Genomic DNA, 19,551 nt, shown 5'->3' with positions numbered 1-19,551 from the left:
AGCCAAGTGGGCAGCTTCCGCCCATGTGCCCACCCCGCAGCACTGAGTTCCAGGCCAGCTGGGATCCTGGCTGGCAGTAGATCTTGAACAAGTCCCCTGCCCACCTCCGCCACCAGGTCTCAGGCTCCACTGGTGGGCTTCCCTCTCTGGGGGCCTTTCCAGCTCTGTAATCTGTGACTTGGGCCCTTCTGTGAGTTCACAGGGCTGAGAATGGTGGCCCATGGTGGCTGCCAGCGATGGCAGGGTCCTCAGAGCTCACCATGAGCTGGACGGCGGTCCCAAGCTTCCAGACCAGCCTTCTCACCAGCGTCCTTGCAGGCCACGCTTCAAGGGCCCAGGCCTGGGGGTACTGAGTCGGGTCCTCCTCTCATTGCTTCTCTTGCTTCTTCCCTCAGGGAGAACGGGGCATGCCAGGGATGCCGGGCAAACAAGGAGCGAAGGTACCTGCCCCTCACATCCCAGGTGGCCTCCCCCAGCCCTCTCTCCCAGGCTCCTCCTCCTTCCCATGTCCTGCTGTGAAGACAGCTCGCACATTTCCTCCCCGGCCCTCTCGTCGCTGCACCTTCCTGTCCTTCCGGGCAGGTGTGTTCCTGCTTGGCCCATGAGCTGTCCCTCACCAGTGCCCTCCTGACGTGGCCGGGCCACCTCCTGGGCATCTCTGAGTCATAAAAACCTTCTCAGGTAACCCCAGCTCTAGCTGCAGTCCTGAGACCTATGTGGGGAGTAGTAGGGACCCCCCAAAAATTGCCTTCACTTGGGATTTACTAAGTGGTGCATTTGGCAACCTATACCTCAAAGTAGGTGGTCTTGGCTGATGTGGAAATGGGGCTCACTCCCAGCCACTCCCCAGTCCACAAGGGCATAGGTCCAGGGAGTTCCTTGCGAGGAGAATCCCACTCACACACTCAGGGGTTGACTGTACCTGATGAAATCAGCCACCTTCTCTCCTCCACCTCCCCACTGCTCTCCCTCCACCCCACCGCCCCTCCCTCCTCCTCCCCTTCTTTCCTACCCCAGGGAAGCCCTCCCGCCTGCCTCCAGGGATGCCCCCATCTAGCCTGCCCTGTGGCTCCCTGCCAAGGTGCCCACTGTGTCCCCCAGGAGGGCCTGGGAGCTGAGCGGGTGGGTATATGTACTGCTTAAAGCCTCTTCCTGGGGGCCCACTCTCCCTGTGCTGAGCTCAGCAACCCACCTTTCCCGTGGGTCTGGGCAGCTGGCAGAAGCGAGCAGTCCACCTTCGCATCCCCCCAAGGGGGGCTGGCCACTTCCTCCAGGCTGCCCCCTGACTGCAGCAAGTCTCCATGCCTTTTCTTCTCTCTGCCAGGGGGCTCCTGGAATCGCCGTGGCTGGGACGAAGGTCAGTGGAACGTCGTAACTCAACAAATGAGGGGCAAGATGAGAGAGATGGAGAGAGGAGGACAGAGTTGGGGCTTCAGGGGCTCAGTGGGGTGGCCACTGGACCAAGGAGGGACAGACAGGATTCAGAAACATTTCTCTTAAAGCAACATTTATGCCAGATGCACAACTTGAACAACAGGTGTTGAACTAAGCCTTGCAAATAAGGAGCAAGGGTTTACCAGCCTCAACTAAAGGTCTCACCAGCCTGCCAATGAGCGAGAGAACCCAGCGCTTTCCTTTACACTCCAGAATTCACAGCTACATGCCTGCAAGCTTCAGAGGGGGGAGCAGGAGTCCTTCTCCTGAACCCCACCCTAATCGCCCATTTGATTGGCAGACAGATGGGTGGGGACACCCCAGAGGCACAAGGAAGAAAGCCCTGGGCTGGCCAAATGCTTCACCTACCCCCAGAGTACCTTTGCTCCTGCGCTCGCTCTCACTCTCTCGCTCTCCCATTTCTTTACCTGAGTCTTCTTTTTTCCACACAGGGTGAGCCAGGGACCCCAGGAGCCAAGGTACTGAGACAAAGGGAATGTTCTGGGCTGCATGGAGAATCAGGTGTGGGGTGGAGGTGGGAGTGGCTGCTGTTGTTTTGCTCTTGGTTGCCCTGAGGCTGGCCCGGGGCTGGGCAACTGACCCAGCAGAGGAGGGCCCGCCCACCTGGAAGGGACCTGCTTGTCAGGAACGCACTGCAAATGCTTCCCTCTCCCTGGATTTGGCCTGGGCGGCTGTCCAGTCGGCCTGCACATCAGCTCCAGTGGCCAGTAACCATTGTCCCCTTACCTGCAGGGCTCTATCTCTCTCCTCTAAGACAATAAGAGATGCAACATGAAAAAAGTTTCCGTGGTCAACTGTGTTTGAGAACTATGGGGTTGAAAATATTACACCAATTTCTTTACTGCAGGCCTTCTGAGAGCCTTTATTATACCAAATGTGCACTGGGAAACTCCAAAAAGGGTAATATCCTGTGCAGCATTTTCAAACTTTTTTGACCAGGTCATCCTTTTTTTAAGAGGAGCATCTTATGGGACTAATATTTTGGAAACACTGGTCTATAATCACTGTCCATTGGCCCCTCTCTGCCCCCCATCCTCTTATCAGTGACTTTCTCTTCTTACCCCAAAGGGAGACCCAGGAGCAGGAGGGAAGCCGGGGCCCCCAGGTTTGCCTGGAAAGAGGGGGCAGAGGGTAGGATATTGTGTCTTTGAGTGTGTGCCCCCTTCATCCTGGCCTCCGCTGGTCCCCCACTCCCTGCCCCCTGCCACCCCATCCCCATGGCTGGTGTGCTGCCTGCAGTGTGCTGTGGGTGCATGTGTCGCCAGGAAGGCAGGAGTGCCAGGATGGCCTGGCAAAGCTTCGGATATTCATACTCAAGAGCACACCCTCCCTCCCTGAAAGCCACTGGTTACCCCAGTGGAAAGCCCAGCAGAAGGAAGGAAGGCCCTCTGTAGGGCAGCACCGGGTCCTTTCCCTTTAGACCTGGCCTGTTTCAGGGCACATCCCAGCCAAGACACACCCCAGCTACAGCCCAGGCAAAGCAGGGCCTGCCGGGGCCCCAGGACTGACTTCCCTCCCGTCACCTGGGCCGTTACCCAGCCTCCTCCCCTCCCTTGGCCAGTTTCAGGCCATTTTGTCATCCTGCTTCTACCCAAAGGGCAGGTGACAAGGGGATGACACCCCAAAATTTGGTGTGGCATCTTTTGTGGCTTCAGCTGGAAAGTTCATTGGGACATCTGAGCAAATTACGACCCCAGGGCCCTCGATTTATATTATTACATTCAAGAACCACCGAGCATCAGGCTAGGGAGAGTAGAGCTTCTCATGGTGACCTGGCGGCGTGCTCTTGGGGGCTCTCCTGACGTGGGACACTCTGTGAATACATAGTGACATCTTCACATCATAGAAGGCAGAGCATCAGGAGACCCGAGTGCTAGACCTGGCTCTGCCACTGTCGCAGTGAGGGGTCGCCCTTCATCTGTACAGTGAGAACCGGGCTCAAGGATCTCTAAGGGACTCTGTGATTCAGGTCGTGGGGGAGACAAAGGGTGCTTCAGTAGCGGAAGAGGCTGCTCAGGGAGGAGTGTTAGTCTGCTGCGGCAGTCCTAACAAAGGACCACAAACCATGTGGCTCACACAATGGAAACTTGCTGTCCCACAGTCTAGAGGCCAGGAGTCCGAGATCAAGGTGCCAGCAGGGGTGGTTCCTTCTGCGGGCGGTGAAGGATAATCTGTTCCACGCCTCTCTCCTAGTTTCTGGTAGTTTGCTGGCATCCTTGGTGTTCTTGGCTTGTAGAAGCATCACCCCAATCTCTGCCTTCATCTTCACGTGGAGTTCTCCCCGTATGCATGTCTATGTCCAGATTTCCCCTCTTTATAATAAGGACACCAGTCATATTGGGTTAGGGGCCCACCCTAGTCCAGCATGACCTCATAACATAGCTAATTACATCTCCAATGACACTATTTCCAAATAAGGTCACATTCTGAGACACTGGGAGTTAGGACTTTGACATATGAGTTTGCAGGGGGGACGCAATTCAACCCAGAACAGGAGGCAAACTTCTCAGAATATCCCTCCAAGGGAGAAGGTCTGGATGGATGGCTTTTGTCTTCCCTGGACCCAGGGAGGAGGTGGGCAGAAAGCTCTCCCTAGAGGCCGGGGGCCTCCAGTTACTAGACATCACGAACATGGATAAGAGCATAGTGGTTAAAAGGAAGAGATTTTACTGCCATTTTGCACTGCTTTCCTCACCCCAGGAGACCCCCAGACGGGACTAGATGCTCTTGGCCTTGGTTACGATCTGTGACAGTGTCACTCCTCCCCTGCGTGAGTGATGAGGGCCCAGCCCACGTGGGGACAGGAGGACAATGATGCGAGCTGTGGGTTCGGCAGGAAGTGGAGTCCCTCAGAAAGCAGCCCACATGGGGCAGGGAGGCAGGAGGGAGAAGCCAAGGCCCTATGCTGGTGGGCTGGCGCCTTCCTGGACACCCTGAGAAGCGGTTCCTAACCCCCCACTGTCTGCATTTCCTCCACAGGGCGAGAAGGGGGCTGCAGGCCCCCCTGGGCTCCTCGGCCTCCTGGGGCAGAAGGTGCATATCAATGAGCTCTGGACAGTGGGTTCTGTGTCCATCCCCACCCACATTCCCAGCCCCGCACATTCGCACGGGCTCCAGCATTGGAGGTGTCCCTCCCAGACAGAGAAAAGCAGCTGGAACACAGCCAGATTCTGTTTCAGGGGAGGGGGGCAAGGGATCCTCCATGGGAGGCCCTGATTGTTCCCAGTGCCCAAATTCAAAGAACTCAGTAGCTATGACCTAGTCACCAGCTTTGAAAAAGTGCTTCATGGTACATGAGATATTCTATTTTTTAAAAAGATATTCTATTTAAAAATAAGCCTTGAGGTCAAATAAGTTTGGGGAGGGCTGTGTAAGCCAGGCCCCCTTGGAGAGTCACGGGCACGTTAGCCTGTCAGCTCGGGGCACCCTGCAGGGAATGAGCCTGCAGGCTTCATTTCCCTCTGCATCTCCTAACCTTATTTGGCCACCAGACCACTGTTTCACATTTTGAATATTCCCACCCCCCTGAAGGAGCATTCTGTGGAAGACACTTGAGAAACACTGCTCTAGACCCAGGTCCTGATGTGTCTCTTGTTTCAGCCCTACACCTGTTCCCCTTCAGTAACCAGCTCCCTTCTCCCCTCAAATCCCATGGCCAGATCAGACCAGGCCGGGCTTCTGAAGGCCTCTGGTCTGCAGCCATCCCGGAGCCCACAGACTGCTAATGTCCCCCCGACACTCAGCCTGGACTGAGACTGCTGCCTCCACTCCTTTGACCTGTGAGGGGAGAGAGGCAGAGGAGTGGAAGGAAGGGGGCAACAGCCTCCCTCCAGAGCCAGGTGGACTTAGTGATGGTAACTGTGCCTTCCACCCCCAGGGAGAGAAAGGTGATGCTGGCAACTCCATTGGAGGAGGCAGAGGGGAGCCCGGCCCCCCAGGGCTCCCTGGGCCCCCAGGGCCAAAGGTGAGTCTTTCCTTGGGATCAGTGCTCAAGGAAGATGTTCGCCTGTGGCCTTTATCCTCAGCCCATTCTTGGGGACTCCGTGTCCTGGACACCTTGCCTTCTCTAGTCTTCTCCTGTTCCGGATGTGTGGTCTTTCCAGTGGATCCTAGAAAGGTCATTTGGACTGAGCTCCTGCTTCCAAGCAGTGACTGTTTGCCCATCCAGGGGAGATGGCCCTGCTGGGGCGGATGGATGGTCCCTTTGGTTCAAATGGTATGGTATAACTGAGTCAGGGAGCGATGGCTGCAAGGCCGCAGGATGAAAGGCCCATCGCCTAGGCTCTGAGTAGGTTGTAGGTCAGCGATCAGCTGGGGCCCATGGTGCTGGCATCCTGGGGGCGGGTAGCAGCAGACGGACAGCTGTGGTGGACTGTCCGCACTTCTTTGCACTGGGTGGAAACTGCAGTGTTGAGATTTGTGTTTCCCAAAGCAGATGCCTCCCGTGCTGCTCGGTCTATTTTAGCAGCACAGGGGAACGAGTGGTCTCTTTCTTAGCTTATAAGGAGAGGATTAATTACTCCACATGATTTGAGGCAATGGACGCATTCATTCCACCGGCATTTATCCAGGGCCTGCTATGGGCAGTGGGGCTGCAGAGAGCCTGCCCTCAGCTAGCCCACAGTCTGGCAGGACAGACAAAACCACAGTTCATGGGCATATAGTGTAGGGAGTCATGGGGAACCGTGTAGACAGGCGAGAAGAAGTGGCCGGAAGGGCCTTGGGCTAACCCCCACCCCCACCCCTCCACCTCCCGCCCATCTGCCTGTGGCGGGAACAGAGCTGCCCAGGCACGAGGACCAGCTTTGCCAAAGACGCCCTGCCCCCTGGGCTCCAGGTCATCCCCGTGCTGGGGTCTGTCCCGCTGGCCCTGCAGGGCACGGACACCTGGCACGTCTTCGGTCTCGATTTGGAATTGGAGAAACCTGGTCACTATTGTCCCTGTGTCCTGAGACAAAAGAGAGGGAAGGCTAGAAGACCGTCCCCAAACTCACATCCTCCTTCCAGGACCAGGCAAACGTTTAGGAAGTGAAGTGTTTAGAACAGGCCTCCTCCTACCTCTCCCTACACCTCCCGTCCCAGGCCTCCTGGGCCCCCTTCCCCACGGGCCCACTGCCTTCACTCTCCCCTCTGTCTCCCAGGCAGGGCCTGAGGAGGTGCCTCGGCAAGTGTTCCAGGCTCCAAAATTACCTGCCACCCCACAGTCGGGGGTTGCGGCAGAACTGGGCATGTGTGTGTTCACCGAGAACTGAGCAGGGCCTGGCAGTGCGGGCTGGACATCAGCAAGTGGTGCAGAACTCAGAGGACAAAGGGAGTAGACAGGGAGGGCTGCCAGGAGGAGGCGAGGCCCGGGCTGGGCCCAGGGGTGTGTAGGAGTCAGATAGGTGGAATTGGGTGGGTTGGTAGAAGCCAGCGGGGAAAAAGATGGAGGCCCAAAGACACTTAATACCCAGGACATCAAGCGCAAGACCACCTTTTGTCTGCTTAAGCAGCTGTCCGAGCTGCCTTGAATGCCCTCACCCCATCCCCCTCCTCTTCCCCAGGGAGAGGCTGGTGTCGATGGCCAGACCGGGGCCCCAGGACAGCAAGGAGACAAGGTACAGAGGCCCCCAGACCTGAGAGCTGCAGGATGAGGGTCAGCTTGGCAGTTCAAGCCCAAGCTCAGAGAGAGAAGCAGTCTTGGCGTGTCCCTGTGGCTGGACCCCCCGGGCCCAGGCTGCTGGGCCAGGACTCCTGGCTGCCATCTCTCCTGGTTGCCTTGGGTTTGGAGAACCTTCCACTGAGACAGCAGTCATGCGAAGGCTGGCCCAGGGGTGGGATGCTTGGGTGGGGAGTGATCCAGACCCCCCTGCTCTGTTAGCTTCCAAGCCACTGGTAAAGGTGGGGCTCCCACTTCTCCAGGTGCTCCCTGTGGAAGGGCCGGGTCGGTGCCGCTGGGTCCGGCACGGGTGCACGATGACTGAAATGCTGTGGGGCGGGGAGGTAGGGGCAGTTTACCTGGAGGTGGCAGTGGCTCAAGGCTCCGTGAGCTGGCCAACTGCAGGGTCACCAGGAGTTGAGTTATAAGAAAGGGTCGTTTTTCCTTTATTTTTACTTTCAATCTTGGTTTTTTAAAAATTGTCTTCAATGTTACCATCATCCCAGAACAAATGGAACTGTGGTTTGTTTTTCACAATTTACACTTTTCCATGTATTCCCCATAGTTCTGTCCTGTTTCCATAGGAAAAAACCCACCCCCCCACCCCACACCTGCCCTGCTCTTGGAGGCTGGGCGTTCCTAATACCCTACACTGGCCCGTGTTTCCTCCTGCAGTTGGGGTCTTTCTTAGCAGAGAGGCCCCTGAGAGAACCGCAGGGGCTCTCTGGCGGATACGCACTGCCCAGGCAATGGGCAAAAAGTTACCGAGCCCTTGTTACCTGAGCAGAATGGAAATGAAGAGAAGCAAAGGGCCTGGTCCCTACTCCCAAGGAGGTGGCTGACTTAGGGGACTGGAGGGAGGGGCAGCAGGAGATGCTTCCTGAGGGGTAGAGGCTGTCCTTTCACACACAGGGAGCCTGAGGAAGATAAGCCTCCTGGCCACTCAACAGCCCCTAACACGTGGCCCCTGTGGGGACACCACGTTCCCTCATACCCAGCTTTAGCCCCATTTCACTCCTATTTTGTCGTGCAACAGGGGGAGCCTGGAGCAGTTGGAGCGCAGGGGCCAGCTGGCCCCAAGGTACGTGCATCTCCCACCCAGAGTCACAACATGACATCTCACCTCCCTGGGCTCATGGTGTGAAGTGGCTTGTCCCTGGGGTCTTGAGGGGAGGGAGAGGGAGAGCATTCTGGCCCCAGATAGGAGCCTGACCTTGCAGCCGTGATTGGTCTGTCTTCTGCAGGTCTGTGTAGTCCAGAGTTCTCACTTGGAGTCTTCTGTATTTGCTCTAGAAGCCCTGGGCATCCTCTGAGAGTGTTTGGAATCCCCTGACAGGCTCCCCCTCTTGCTGCTGTGGATCCACCTGTGTGCAACCAGGTGCAGCCAGGGTTGGCCCCAGCCCCATCTGATAGAGAGCAGGCAGAGTGGTCCTCAGGTCCCTGCCGGCCAGGGCCTGGCTTGAGATCTCATTGTCTCGTAGGGCTCCAAGGGAGAACCGGGGAAAGAGATGGTGGATTACAATGGAAACATCAACGAGGCTCTCCAGGTGAGCGTGGCCAGCCCAGAGACCAGAGACCTGGAGGTGCGCTTGGGCCTCCGGGCTCTGCCCCGAGGCCCTGATGAGGGAGCGCTGCAGGACCTCGGTTAACATCCCTGAGGCCAGGCCACTGGGCAGAGCTTCCAGGAGAGTCTCTCCCTTGCTTCTTCTCCTTTGGCCTCTCACTGTGCAGCCTCCAGGCAAACGGACCCCCTCATTTGGCATCCAGCTGGCCCATTATCCTGGCTCTGGATAACTGAGAGCGGTCACTGAAGCATCTGGCACCCTGTGGGGTGCTGGCCCATCCCGGGTTCTGGGGCCCCGTTTCTTCAGTACACACTCCTCTTTCGTGTGGTAGAATCTGTCTTTCTGAAATACATCTCATTTTGTGTCAATTTAGTCATATTTCACGTTCATACGGTACCCACCCTTTAAAGCAGGATTTCTTGGCACTGTTGACATTTGTGGCTGGATGATCTTTGTTGTGGAGAAAGGCTGTCCTGGGTGTTGTAGGATGGTTAGCAGCAAACCTGGTCTGTACCCACTAGATGCCAGTAGCACCCCACCCCCAGTTATAACAACCAAAACATATCTCCAGACATGGCCAAGCGTCCCCGGGAGGAAAAATTGCCCCATTTTGAGAACCACTCCTTTATAGAATCTTTGTACCTGCGTGAATCCATTTACAAGGTGTAAATTCCTTTTAACACCAACAGTTGTCCCTCTAATTTATTTTCGAATGGTTCCATATTTGCTGTACCGCGTCTGTTTGTTTACTCCCGCTCTGGTAGGGAGGGAAGGTTGCGGGCCATTGTAGGGCATGTCTGAGGCCGTTGTCGGACAGCCTCAGAGCAGCACTTGGTGAGAGGTGGGGTATTCTCTGCCCAGTGATCACAAACCCCTGGGGGAGGTGGGGGTGGTGTGGGGCTGGGAGGCACAGAGCCCACCCCAGAGGGTCTGCCTCTACTGTGCTCCTGGAAGGGCCCGGCTCCCGCGTCTCCATGACTGGGCCGAGGGCACCCGACAGGTGGCTCTTGACTTGCTCTTCAACTGACTGCTTGGTGTTGGTCTTGTAGGAGATCCGAACGCTGGCCTTGATGGTGAGTCTTCCTCCTTCCTTGCTTTCCTCGGGCACCGGGCTGGGGGGAGGGCAGCCTGCCAGCAAGGACTTGAAGTCTCACCTCCAGAAAGCAGGCGACGGCCTTCTGGGCTCGGGTGGACCCTGCGGTGCTGGGCAGAGGGTGATCTGAGCCGGAGCAGGGGGTCTCGGGAGCTGCCCCCGCCCTGGGTCACGGCTGTCTGCTGGAGGGGCTCTTCACTGTTCAGCTGTGCACTCTTGTCATAGTGTAAATGCTGGGGTCTATTTACAGCTGTGTCAAGGAAGCAGCGGTATAAGGGAGGGTATTGTTATATTTCTCCTTTTTCTCAACCTTCAGCTAATGAAATCCATAACCCTAAAAAATCAATAGCAACCCCCACATTTCCCCTCCCTAGAAATCAATTTCGTTATCTGCACCTAGAAAACCAGTGCCTTCCAGGCCTTTTTTTTCACACGTATGCCTACTGGTAACAGGCCCTCAGTGAATGTTGTTGTTAAAACCACTACCACCAGGTTCAACTTTCAGGTGGAGAGGAGACGGGAGATCACAAAGTTCTCAAACTACTGGAATTTCATTTCACTTAATATCTTTAGTGGCCACGTGCCACAGAACACACTTCAGGGTGACACAAACCCAGAATCAAACACCAATCATCTGATGCCCCAATCCCAGAAATTGGTATTAACCCCATGATTCTGGAATCAATGAGCTTCATTTAATGGGCACATCAAAATATATTATTTGAAATAGCTATTGAACGCCAAACTTTGCTGAAAACTTCTTTTTTTTTAATCAACCTTGAGGTATAATTTACATACAATAAAATGTACCCATTTTAGTTGTAGAGTTTGATTAGTTTTGACAAATGTATATACTCCCGTATCCACCACCCCCACACTCCAGAAAGTTGCTTCACGGGCCTGAGGAGTCAATCCCACACCCACCCCCAGCCCAGGCCACCGCTGATCTGCTTTCTGTCATCGTAGATTAGATTTATCTTTTCTAGAGTTTCCTGTGACTGGAATCACACGGAAGGTAGTCGTCTGTGTCTGGCTTCTTTTGCTTAGCGTAATGTGTCTGGGTTTCCTCCATGACATGGCATGTACCAATGCCTGGTTCCTTTTTCACTGCTAAGTAGTATTCCATTGAATGGATGTACCAGCTGTTCACCTATTGATGGACATTTGGGTTTTCCTGGAGACACTTTTAAATCGCTGTTAGGGGAGGTCAGATTTGTCTTCTTGGAGCCCAAGGAGTCCCCAGGGGTGCTGTAGAGGGAAGAGGAGGGAGAGGCTGTTGGGCATGGCTCTAGGATCCCCACCCCCCACTTTAACCCAGACACACTCAGTGCTTATCTGCTTTATACTGTTGGGTCTCTGTGTTATTTTCTTTGCAAAAAAGTGTTCATGCCACTGAAGAAATGTTGAAAATGTTTGAAAATGCCACCCCTCTGGCAACAGGCCACCCCTCCTCAGTCGGAAAGTTCTTCCACGCACCTTTCTTTTCTTTCCTAGGGGCCCCCTGGTCTTCCCGGGCAAATCGGCCCACCCGGAGCTCCAGGGATCCCAGGCCAGAAGGTAATACTTGTCTTCATAAGAGGGATGCAGACCCTGCAGAGGCACGTTGTGTGTCCCTGCGCACAAGACCCCAGAGCTGCCCCTTGTCCTGTGACCCTCTCATCCTCCCAGAGTCCCCACCGCACTCTGACCTGCAGTTCCTCCCAGTGCTCCGAGCCCCGCGGGCCCTACTCACCCGCTCCTCCCACCCTCCACTTGGCCGTCCTTCCCTTGCTCTCTGTCCTGGGCTCCTGCAATTCACATGCTCTCCTCTATGGTGAGCCCCTGCCCCCGCCAGACCCACAGCAGGGACCCCAGCTCGCCATCAAGGACTTGAGCTCCCCCAATCTCCACCCCCCTCGCTCCCTGCCTTGCTCCCTTTTATACTCTGCCTCCGACCCCTGTGATTTTTCTCAAAAGGCCGTTCATGTTTGCCCCTCGCTCCTCTGCTCATGAGGGCCCCTGCCCTGAAGTTCCTTCTCCTCTACGCTACCTTTCAAAGTCCTCATAATTCAAGCCCAACTCAAAAGCCGCCTCCTCCTTGAAGCCTCCCCTGATCCATCAGGCAGTATTCACTGCCCTTTCCTCTCTGCTACTCTCATAGCACCTACATCATTTTGCCTTGGTGATGCGGCTGGCTGTTTGCCTGGCCTCAAAGACAGAGGCCGTGCCTCCTTTATCTCCCTCCCTGAACTAAAGAAGGGGCTTGCGTTGATGTGAAGAAGAAGGGATCTGCCTGTGGGGTGGCAAGGACAGGAGGGCTAGGTTTGAGGAGGCAGGAAGGCAAGCACACCCACCCATGGAGCAGTGGAGGGAGTGCCCAGGGCCCTCAGAGGCAGCCATGCAAGGTTGTGGCTAAAATGTGGACTGTGGAGCCAGAAGGCCCGGACCCGGGTCTGGCTCCACTGTCCACCAGCTGCAGGCCTGGGCACACAGCTCTGCCCTGGGGTCCTCACCTGTAAAAGGGAGACAGTGCAAGCGCAGACCTCCCGGGTGAGCGCTGAGGATGCTGGCGCACAGGAAGCGCTGCGTACGTGACGGTGATCATTCTTCTCTGCCTGACATTGACCTTTAGTTGTTCTGGCTACAGGGGGAGATTGGACTGCCAGGCCCTCCAGGACACGATGGGGAAAAGGTAAGGACACTCCCAGACAAACCTCTGAAGATGGTCCTTGCTCTGGGGGGTGAGGGGCAGAAGGCTCTGGAAGAGGCCCAGGTGTGAGCCTTGAGAAGGGAGAAGGGGAGGGGAGCGGGGACGGACCCTGCAGAAGCCCAGCCGAGCCCCACACTGCTGCCCCGCAGGAGCCAGCAGAGCCTCGCTGGGATGGGCTCTCTGCCTGGCCCCAATCAAGCACGAAGAGCCGAGTCCTGTGCACCTCCCATTCTTGCATGTTCTCTCTCCCCTTTTCTCCATTAGTGTATCTAATAAGTGTTGTTGATGTTTTCTAAAGGGACCTCGAGGCAAACCAGGAGACGCAGGCCCCCCTGGTCCCCAAGGCCCTCCAGGGAAAGCTGGGCCTGCAGGAATGAAGGGAGAAGACGGACACCCGGGGAGCCCAGGAGAGAAGGGGGAGAAAGGGGAGCCAGGGCAGGCAGGCCCACCGGTGAGTGCCAGGGCTGGCTGCCAGACACCCCTGCCCAGCGATGCACATGCCACCCCCAGCATGACCGCCACACGGCGCCCTGCCAGCTGCAGCCTGGGCTGGAAACCCAGAGCCTGGAACTGGGGGCTGAGGACTCACCCGGTTTCCCCTCAAGCCACTTGCTCTGTGAAGGCCGGTTTCCCACCTCAAGAGTCATGGGTCCTGTTCTGTCATCTCCTGTCTGGGTCCTGGGGAAAGTCTCTGAGCCAGGCAGAGCCTCAGTTTCCTCATCTCTAAAATGGGGATAATAATGCCTTCCTGGATACCTTGCTGCGTTGTTGGGAAGGTGATGAGGTCGTGGGTGTAAATCTGCCTCTCAGGAAAGCATGCAGAAGCCCTATACCAGAAGAGGTTGCATGGACAAAAAAGGGACCTTAGCCCAGTCCGGTTAGGTGGCTGATTTGACTTGGAAGCCTTCTCTGAGCCTCAGTGCTTTCCATCTGTGAAATGGGCACCATCCTAGACACCTGCCCTTGGAGGAAGGGAGCCATGCGTGCATGCCACAGCTGGTCACGGACGCTCAGCGTGATGCCCTTGCGCTTGATTAACAGAGATCTTTGTCTATTTGTAGGGTCTAGACGGCCCAACTGGGGAGAAAGGAGAGCCAGGCAGCCAAGGGAGACCTGGAACGACAGGATTGCCTGGCCCCATCGGGCTCCCGGGATTTACAGTAAGAGGCCGGGTGTCAAGGTTGTCAGCAGGCAGCTGCAGCTGAGGGCATGTGAGCGGGGCGCCCCTCACTGTGGTCACCAGCCCAGTGGGTCCTTGGTGCTACAGTGAGGCCTAACTAACCCCCAGGCTGCCCACCTGGCCTGGAGGAGAGGGGGGGTTCCTCCAATGAGAAGCTATTCCCTGAGGGGCATTTGAGTGTGAACAGGGCCTCCAGATTCTTCAGCTCACAGCACGGTGGCCTCTGTCTTCAGGCGCCAATCCAGTTCAAAGGTGCTGGGATCTTGGACTGAGAATTCTCCTCTTAGAAGTGCAAGGAACCTCAAAAGTCAGCCGGTCCCACCTCTGACCCAGCGCAGGACTCCCTCGGCAGCCCCTGACCGTGGCTGCCCGGCTCAGCTGGGATGGGCAGGAGCTCGTGGCCTCCTGACACGGCCCCTCCATTGTGGGGCGGCTCCGGCCAGAGGGAGTGGTCCTGGTGTGGTGTGGAAGCTTCCTCATCAACCTCCCCCACTGGCCCTCACTCTGCTTCTAGAGCCATATTTATTTTCTGTAGCTGATGACAAATCACACAAATTTAATGGCTGAAAACACACACTTGTTATCTCACAGTTTCTGTGGGTCAAGAGTCCAGGCCCGTCTCACCTGGCTCCTCTGCCCAGGGCCTTGTGAGGCTGCAGTCGAGCTGTGGGCCAGCTGCGTTCTCCTCTGGAGCTGGGATCCTCTTCCAAGCTCACTGCTGTTGGCGTAATTCCGTTCCTTGCTGTGGTGGGACTGAGTCCCTCAGCTCCCAGAGGCCGCCTACAGTTCCCGGCCACGTGGCCCCCCGTAGGAGGCAGATCACGTTATAGCAGCTTGCTTCTTCAAAGCCAAGGCCAGCAGGAGTCTCTCAGTGTGTGCTGGCAAGACAGAGCTCTGTGTGTGTGTGTGTGTGTGTGTAACATAATTGTAACATAATTGTAACATGTTACATGGTATCATTTATATGATGTTTGTAATTTGTAACAATCACAGGAGTCACATCCCATCCGTTTGTCATATGTCATATTCTATTGGTTAGAAACAAGTCACAGGTCCACCCTAGGGTCTGTGCCCCGCACGATCCTTACAGAATATCAGCCCCTCCTCCCACATGCTGGAACCTCGGATTCTTGAAGACAGTGATCACAGGGCCCCCGCCCCGGTCTTCGTCCTTCAGGCTAACTACCTCCACAGCCTCCGAGGTGTCCCTTGCTGACACCTAGGCCTAGTCTAGTCTCAGTCTGGTTTGTCACAGATTTGAGGCTGTGTCTGTCCCCGGGTCCCCTGAGTGCTGGCATCCACGCCACGGTGTTTTGTGCCCACAGGGAGAGAAAGGAGAACGCGGGGAGAAGGGTGACCCAGGAGTGGAGGTAGGTTGTGCCTGCTCTGCCTTTTGTGTCACAGGATTGTTTGACAGGGACCTCATCACACCATGATCTCTCCAGTGAGCACAGCATTTCCGTGCTCTAAAATGACACTCGCCATTGCCTGACAGGGGGAGGGGGCGAGAAGCTGAGCATTTCTGAGCACCACGGTGGGTCTGCCGTGGAGCCTCAGGTCTGCTCCACAGTCTCCCCATTAAGCAAGTCCCTCAGCGGCCTTCACAGAGCACCCGCCATGTTTCAGAAAATAAACAGAACCATCCCTGTGTAGCAAACATCTCCAGTAGTGGGCACTAGGATGGCAGCTGCTCAGGGAGTCAGCTAAGCACCCCAGAAGATGGGTCATTTGAGCAGGGTCTTGAAGACTTTAATTTGTAGGAGTTTGCCTAGAAGCTCCAGAGGCAGGGTTTCCAGACAGAGGCATTATTCTGTTAAGCAGTGTGGTGGTGAAGGGAAGAGGAGGAAAGAGTAGAGTAAGAGGTATCGAGGACAGAGGCCAGGTTCTCATAAGATGGGAGGGAAGCGGGCATATTTGTAGGCTCAGGGGAAAGAGCCAGGAAAGCAGCAGAGGTCAAGGATACGAGAGGGAGAGGCTGTTTGGTGGGAGGGCCTGGGCCACCCAGACACCACCGCAGAGCTAAGGGAGAGAATGCCAAGTCTTCTCAGTCCCTGGAGAGGTCCCCTGGCCCCTGTCACCCTTCAGTGTCGCCAAGCCCTGTCTGCATTTAGTGAAACAGAGCTGATTATATAACATGTATGTTACTTATTTGAAGATGGATGGCCTCGTAAAGAAATGCTCTGAAATTCAGGAAAGGCATTATACACAAAAATGTTCCTTCCAGAAGTATTTAAAGTAAAAATTGGAAACAGCCTACATTTCTAACAAGAAGGAAATGATTCAATAACTTATGGTAACAATACTAATGGTAGTAATAGTCCTCATATTGGAGAGCTGTGCTTGTGCCAAGCTCTGCTCCCAGCCCTGCTAGGTCATAACTCACGTTCATTCCACTCAACCAGCAGCCCATCAACGTTAAAAGGAGGCTTTTGGGGAACATACAAAAAAATGGAAAAATGGGTTTCGAGTTAAGTGAAAAAGAGCAGAGAACCAAATGATATATATAATACCATCAGAAATATAAACATATATTTAAATACATTTTATGCATCAAAAAAGAGTGGAAGGGAATAAAGCAAAATATTAGCATTACTCAGAGATATTTATTTTTTCCTTCTTTCAATTCTCTTGAATTTATTAAATATTTTAATAAGGCTGTATTCTTTTTAAATTTTTTATTTTCTAAATTATCATACAGTAAAACTGACATTGGGGAGTGCGTACAGTTCTGTGAATTTTAGAATGTGCATAGATTTGTATAACCACTGCCACAATCAGGATAAGGAATTATGTATAATAAGAAAAAAAGCAGGACAATTTTTTATAAGAAAGTGGAGTGTCCACAGACTGAGTTCCCTACAAGCAGACTGCAGTATTACGGAGCTAGAAGGCCACAGGTCCAAGGGACATTGGAGATGCCCCGTTTGCCCGGTGCAGGGTCTCCCTCTATGGTGCGCTGGCACACGGGTCCCTGCACTGGCCACACTCCAGGGGATTCTAACCCTGGGAAGGCTGGCCCAAGGGCCAGCCTCAGACAGGAGCAAGCAGCTCTCCTTCCTGCCTCTTGGGTGGCCGACTGTGGATAAATGGATGTCCCTCTTTGTCAGAGACAGAATCTGCAGTGCACACCGCCCTCCGCAGAAAGGAAGAGGGCCCTGGCTTCCTCCATCTTCGCTGGCCACTCTGAATCTCTTCTACTTCAACCTGCCTCCAAGGGAAACAGAGACCAGCAGCCTCTGTTACAAACTTGAGGGGACTTGAGATGTATTCTTCAGAAACATCTCAGCCTCCCCCCATTCCAGATAACCAGTCTTTGCTCCTCTAAGCCAAAGGTCTCGAATTCAAATGCCTACAAGGGCCAGGCATTCAACAAATGAACATAAAGGTCCAAGTGAAATACAATAGGGAGTGATGGGGACTGGGGTAAACTGAAGATCTCGTGCCCCATGTGGAGGGGAAAGCTCTTCTTCAGCTCCAGGCAATTGTTGCCATGCGTGAACAAGAACCTAGTGCTGCCGGGTTTTCTGGTTTTTCAAGAAAACATGGAAGCATAGCTGTTTTGGGGGCATTTCCTGGCAATGGTTTTTTTTTTTTTCAACATTGTGCAAGCTAATGAGTTGCTATGAATTTCTGACCTGTTCTAAGCCTTCTTTTGGAGACTGTGTGCTAGGCAGTTCTGTCTTCCTCTGGTTTTGCAGTCCCCAGCTGGACCCCAGGCCATGTGAAAAGGGAGGGCCCCTTAGAGTGTAACAGAGGATGGGCTAACCATCTCCCTTTGGCTTCTAGGTTTCTGGGCCACCAGGGCCAGAGGGGCCTCCCGGACCTCCGGTAAGTTTGGAGGGCTTGTCAGCATTTTGGTCCACTGGGATTAGTCCCTAACATCCCCTCCCCACAGCAGTCACTGGCCTCAGTAGGTCACGATCATCTTCTCCTCCCAGGGTAGGATTTTCTCATCCACAAACCCCTCCCTGCTCCTCCTGCCTCCCATGTTAAACAGACACCTTGGTGACACCGAGAAGCCTGGGCATTGCCCAGTTTCCTGGAAACAGTCGACTGGCCTGGCAGCCCAGGGGCTGGACCCCTGTCCTGCAGGAGTCACTCTGTCACTAAGCTCTGCCCTTTACCCTCAGACATCTGCTCCTCCCCTTCCTTCTTCTGCTAACCAGCCAGGATGACGGCCAGGATTAAAATGGGAAGTGATCCATTTAGAACCAGCCCCTCTGGATTGGCCTTTCCACGGTTACAGTTGATGAGGCCTTTAAAAGGACCCCTTTGCACTGCACCTAGAGGGCCCTCAAGCATCAAACCAACAGATGCTGGTCCTTCCCTCTGCAGAGGTCACGGTCCCCGTGGCACTGTGTTGCCCATTGTCATTAGTAGAAGTAGAAGTAGTAACAATGATAGAAGCCGACATTTATTGAAACTTGCTATGTGCCGGACACTGCTCTAAGCACTTTGCACATATTAATTTCTTTAACTTTTCCTGTGGTCTCTCCTAATCTTCTCTTCTTGAGACTCTGGGTCAGCCATGGGGGCCACAGAGAGATTCCCTGTCAGTGCCTGGCTAGGGAAGCCTGGCTCAGACCCCACCCCAGCGAGCCCCAAGCATGGCCCCTCTTAGCGTTCCCTTCCACCTCCCCTGGGCTGGGACCCCAGGCCAGGCTCTGCGCCTGAAGCCCTTGCTCTTTTATGGTCCAACTTGTGGACAAGCAAGTTGACTTAACCAGAAATGCAGTTCTGAAGTGCCTTATTTTGATTCCAAATGCAGGGGCTCCAAGGTGTTCCTGGACCAAAGGTAAGAAGAGGTCATGTGACAGGTGCGGGCCAGGGGTGGGAAGAGGGCCACATCCGTGAGGGCAGAAAAGAGGGAAGGTGCTTCTGGGGCGGCTAGCCCAGCTGACCCCTTCCCTAAATGGAATCATGTGACACTCCGGCCAGTGGGGTACAATCAGGACAGAATGAAGTCGTATGGTCCCTTTAACGTCCATCATTGACACCTGGCGTGCTTTGCGTTTAGACTTTTCCCATCCATCAGTCGACCCTATAGAGTCACAGGTTAGATTCTTAGCAAATGATGAAATCCTTTTCCCACGTAACCTGCCCCCAGACTCTTCACTCACCCTGAAGTTCGGTGGGAGACAGAGAGTGGCATAGCTTGGTCCCTCCCGGGGACCAAGCCCACTGGACTCTGACCTGGGGCTCTCCCAGTCAACCCCCCAAAGCATTTCAAATGAATAAGGCGGCTGGAGGCTGCTGGTATGACAACAGCCCTTGCCTCCTGCCCTGACATTCTTCAGGGGACTATTGGGCAGTATCTTCTCCCGATTACTTTGGGAGCCTTGGAGCTCCAGTGGTGGCATTTCAGGCATCTGCCAGCCAGTCTCTGCAGGGTCCCAATTTTCCTGCCATGCAAACGGTCACCTGTGCCAAAGCCTGACCTGGAACTGCCCTGTGGGTTTGTCTCCACTCTACTCATCCCTTATCCCTTTGGGAACTTCAAAGTTACCACAGGGATGCAGGGGACCCTAGCCAAGGCAGAGCCAGCCTAAGAATTCAAGCATCCTTGGAGGCCCTAGCCTGTCACCCTTGGGCCAGCCACCTCCACCTCCTCCTTCCGCCCCTCCTCTACCTGCCCCACCACCACCTCCCGCCCCTGTCTCCAGGCCCCCAGGATGCAAGAATGCATGTGGTCTGGGACCTGCCTTCCTGTGATGTCCCCCCTCTCCCTTTCCTTCAGGGGGAAGCAGGACTAGATGGAGCAAAAGGAGAGAAGGGTGTCCAGGGAGAAAAAGGAGACCGAGGTCCTCTGGGATTACCCGTAAGTATCTTGGACCCAGCAAGACTGTTGTGAGGAGCCCAGCGGGCTGATCCTGATGAGGATCCTGATGAGGCAGGCCCCCGGGAGAAGGCCACTGGAAAACTCGAGGTTCT

General features: G+C 54.8%; 1 protein-coding gene across 1 annotated transcript in view; it reads left to right on the top strand.

The window, feature by feature from the left end:
* The window catches only part of COL13A1 (collagen type XIII alpha 1 chain), an 83,116-nt gene that overhangs the window by 43,757 nt on the left and 19,808 nt on the right, over nucleotides 1-19,551 (top strand). Inside the window, exons 14-29 of the mRNA XM_087432097.1 lie at nucleotides 396-440; nucleotides 1,325-1,357; nucleotides 1,887-1,913; nucleotides 5,333-5,419; nucleotides 6,999-7,052; nucleotides 8,130-8,174; nucleotides 8,575-8,640; nucleotides 9,708-9,731; nucleotides 11,246-11,308; nucleotides 12,378-12,422; nucleotides 12,739-12,891; nucleotides 13,502-13,600; nucleotides 14,946-14,990; nucleotides 17,407-17,448; nucleotides 18,389-18,415; nucleotides 19,358-19,438. Of these exons, the coding sequence (XP_087288223.1) occupies nucleotides 396-440; nucleotides 1,325-1,357; nucleotides 1,887-1,913; nucleotides 5,333-5,419; nucleotides 6,999-7,052; nucleotides 8,130-8,174; nucleotides 8,575-8,640; nucleotides 9,708-9,731; nucleotides 11,246-11,308; nucleotides 12,378-12,422; nucleotides 12,739-12,891; nucleotides 13,502-13,600; nucleotides 14,946-14,990; nucleotides 17,407-17,448; nucleotides 18,389-18,415; nucleotides 19,358-19,438 (936 nt within the window). The remainder of the gene's footprint in view (nucleotides 1-395; nucleotides 441-1,324; nucleotides 1,358-1,886; nucleotides 1,914-5,332; nucleotides 5,420-6,998; nucleotides 7,053-8,129; nucleotides 8,175-8,574; nucleotides 8,641-9,707; nucleotides 9,732-11,245; nucleotides 11,309-12,377; nucleotides 12,423-12,738; nucleotides 12,892-13,501; nucleotides 13,601-14,945; nucleotides 14,991-17,406; nucleotides 17,449-18,388; nucleotides 18,416-19,357; nucleotides 19,439-19,551) is intronic.

Source organism: Ceratotherium simum, chromosome 6 (genome assembly GCF_057802395.1).
Source record: "Ceratotherium simum simum isolate JZ-2026a chromosome 6, ASM5780239v1, whole genome shotgun sequence".
Taxonomy (NCBI): Eukaryota; Metazoa; Chordata; class Mammalia; order Perissodactyla; family Rhinocerotidae; genus Ceratotherium; species Ceratotherium simum.
This window is presented reverse-complemented; position numbering and strand designations above follow the sequence as displayed.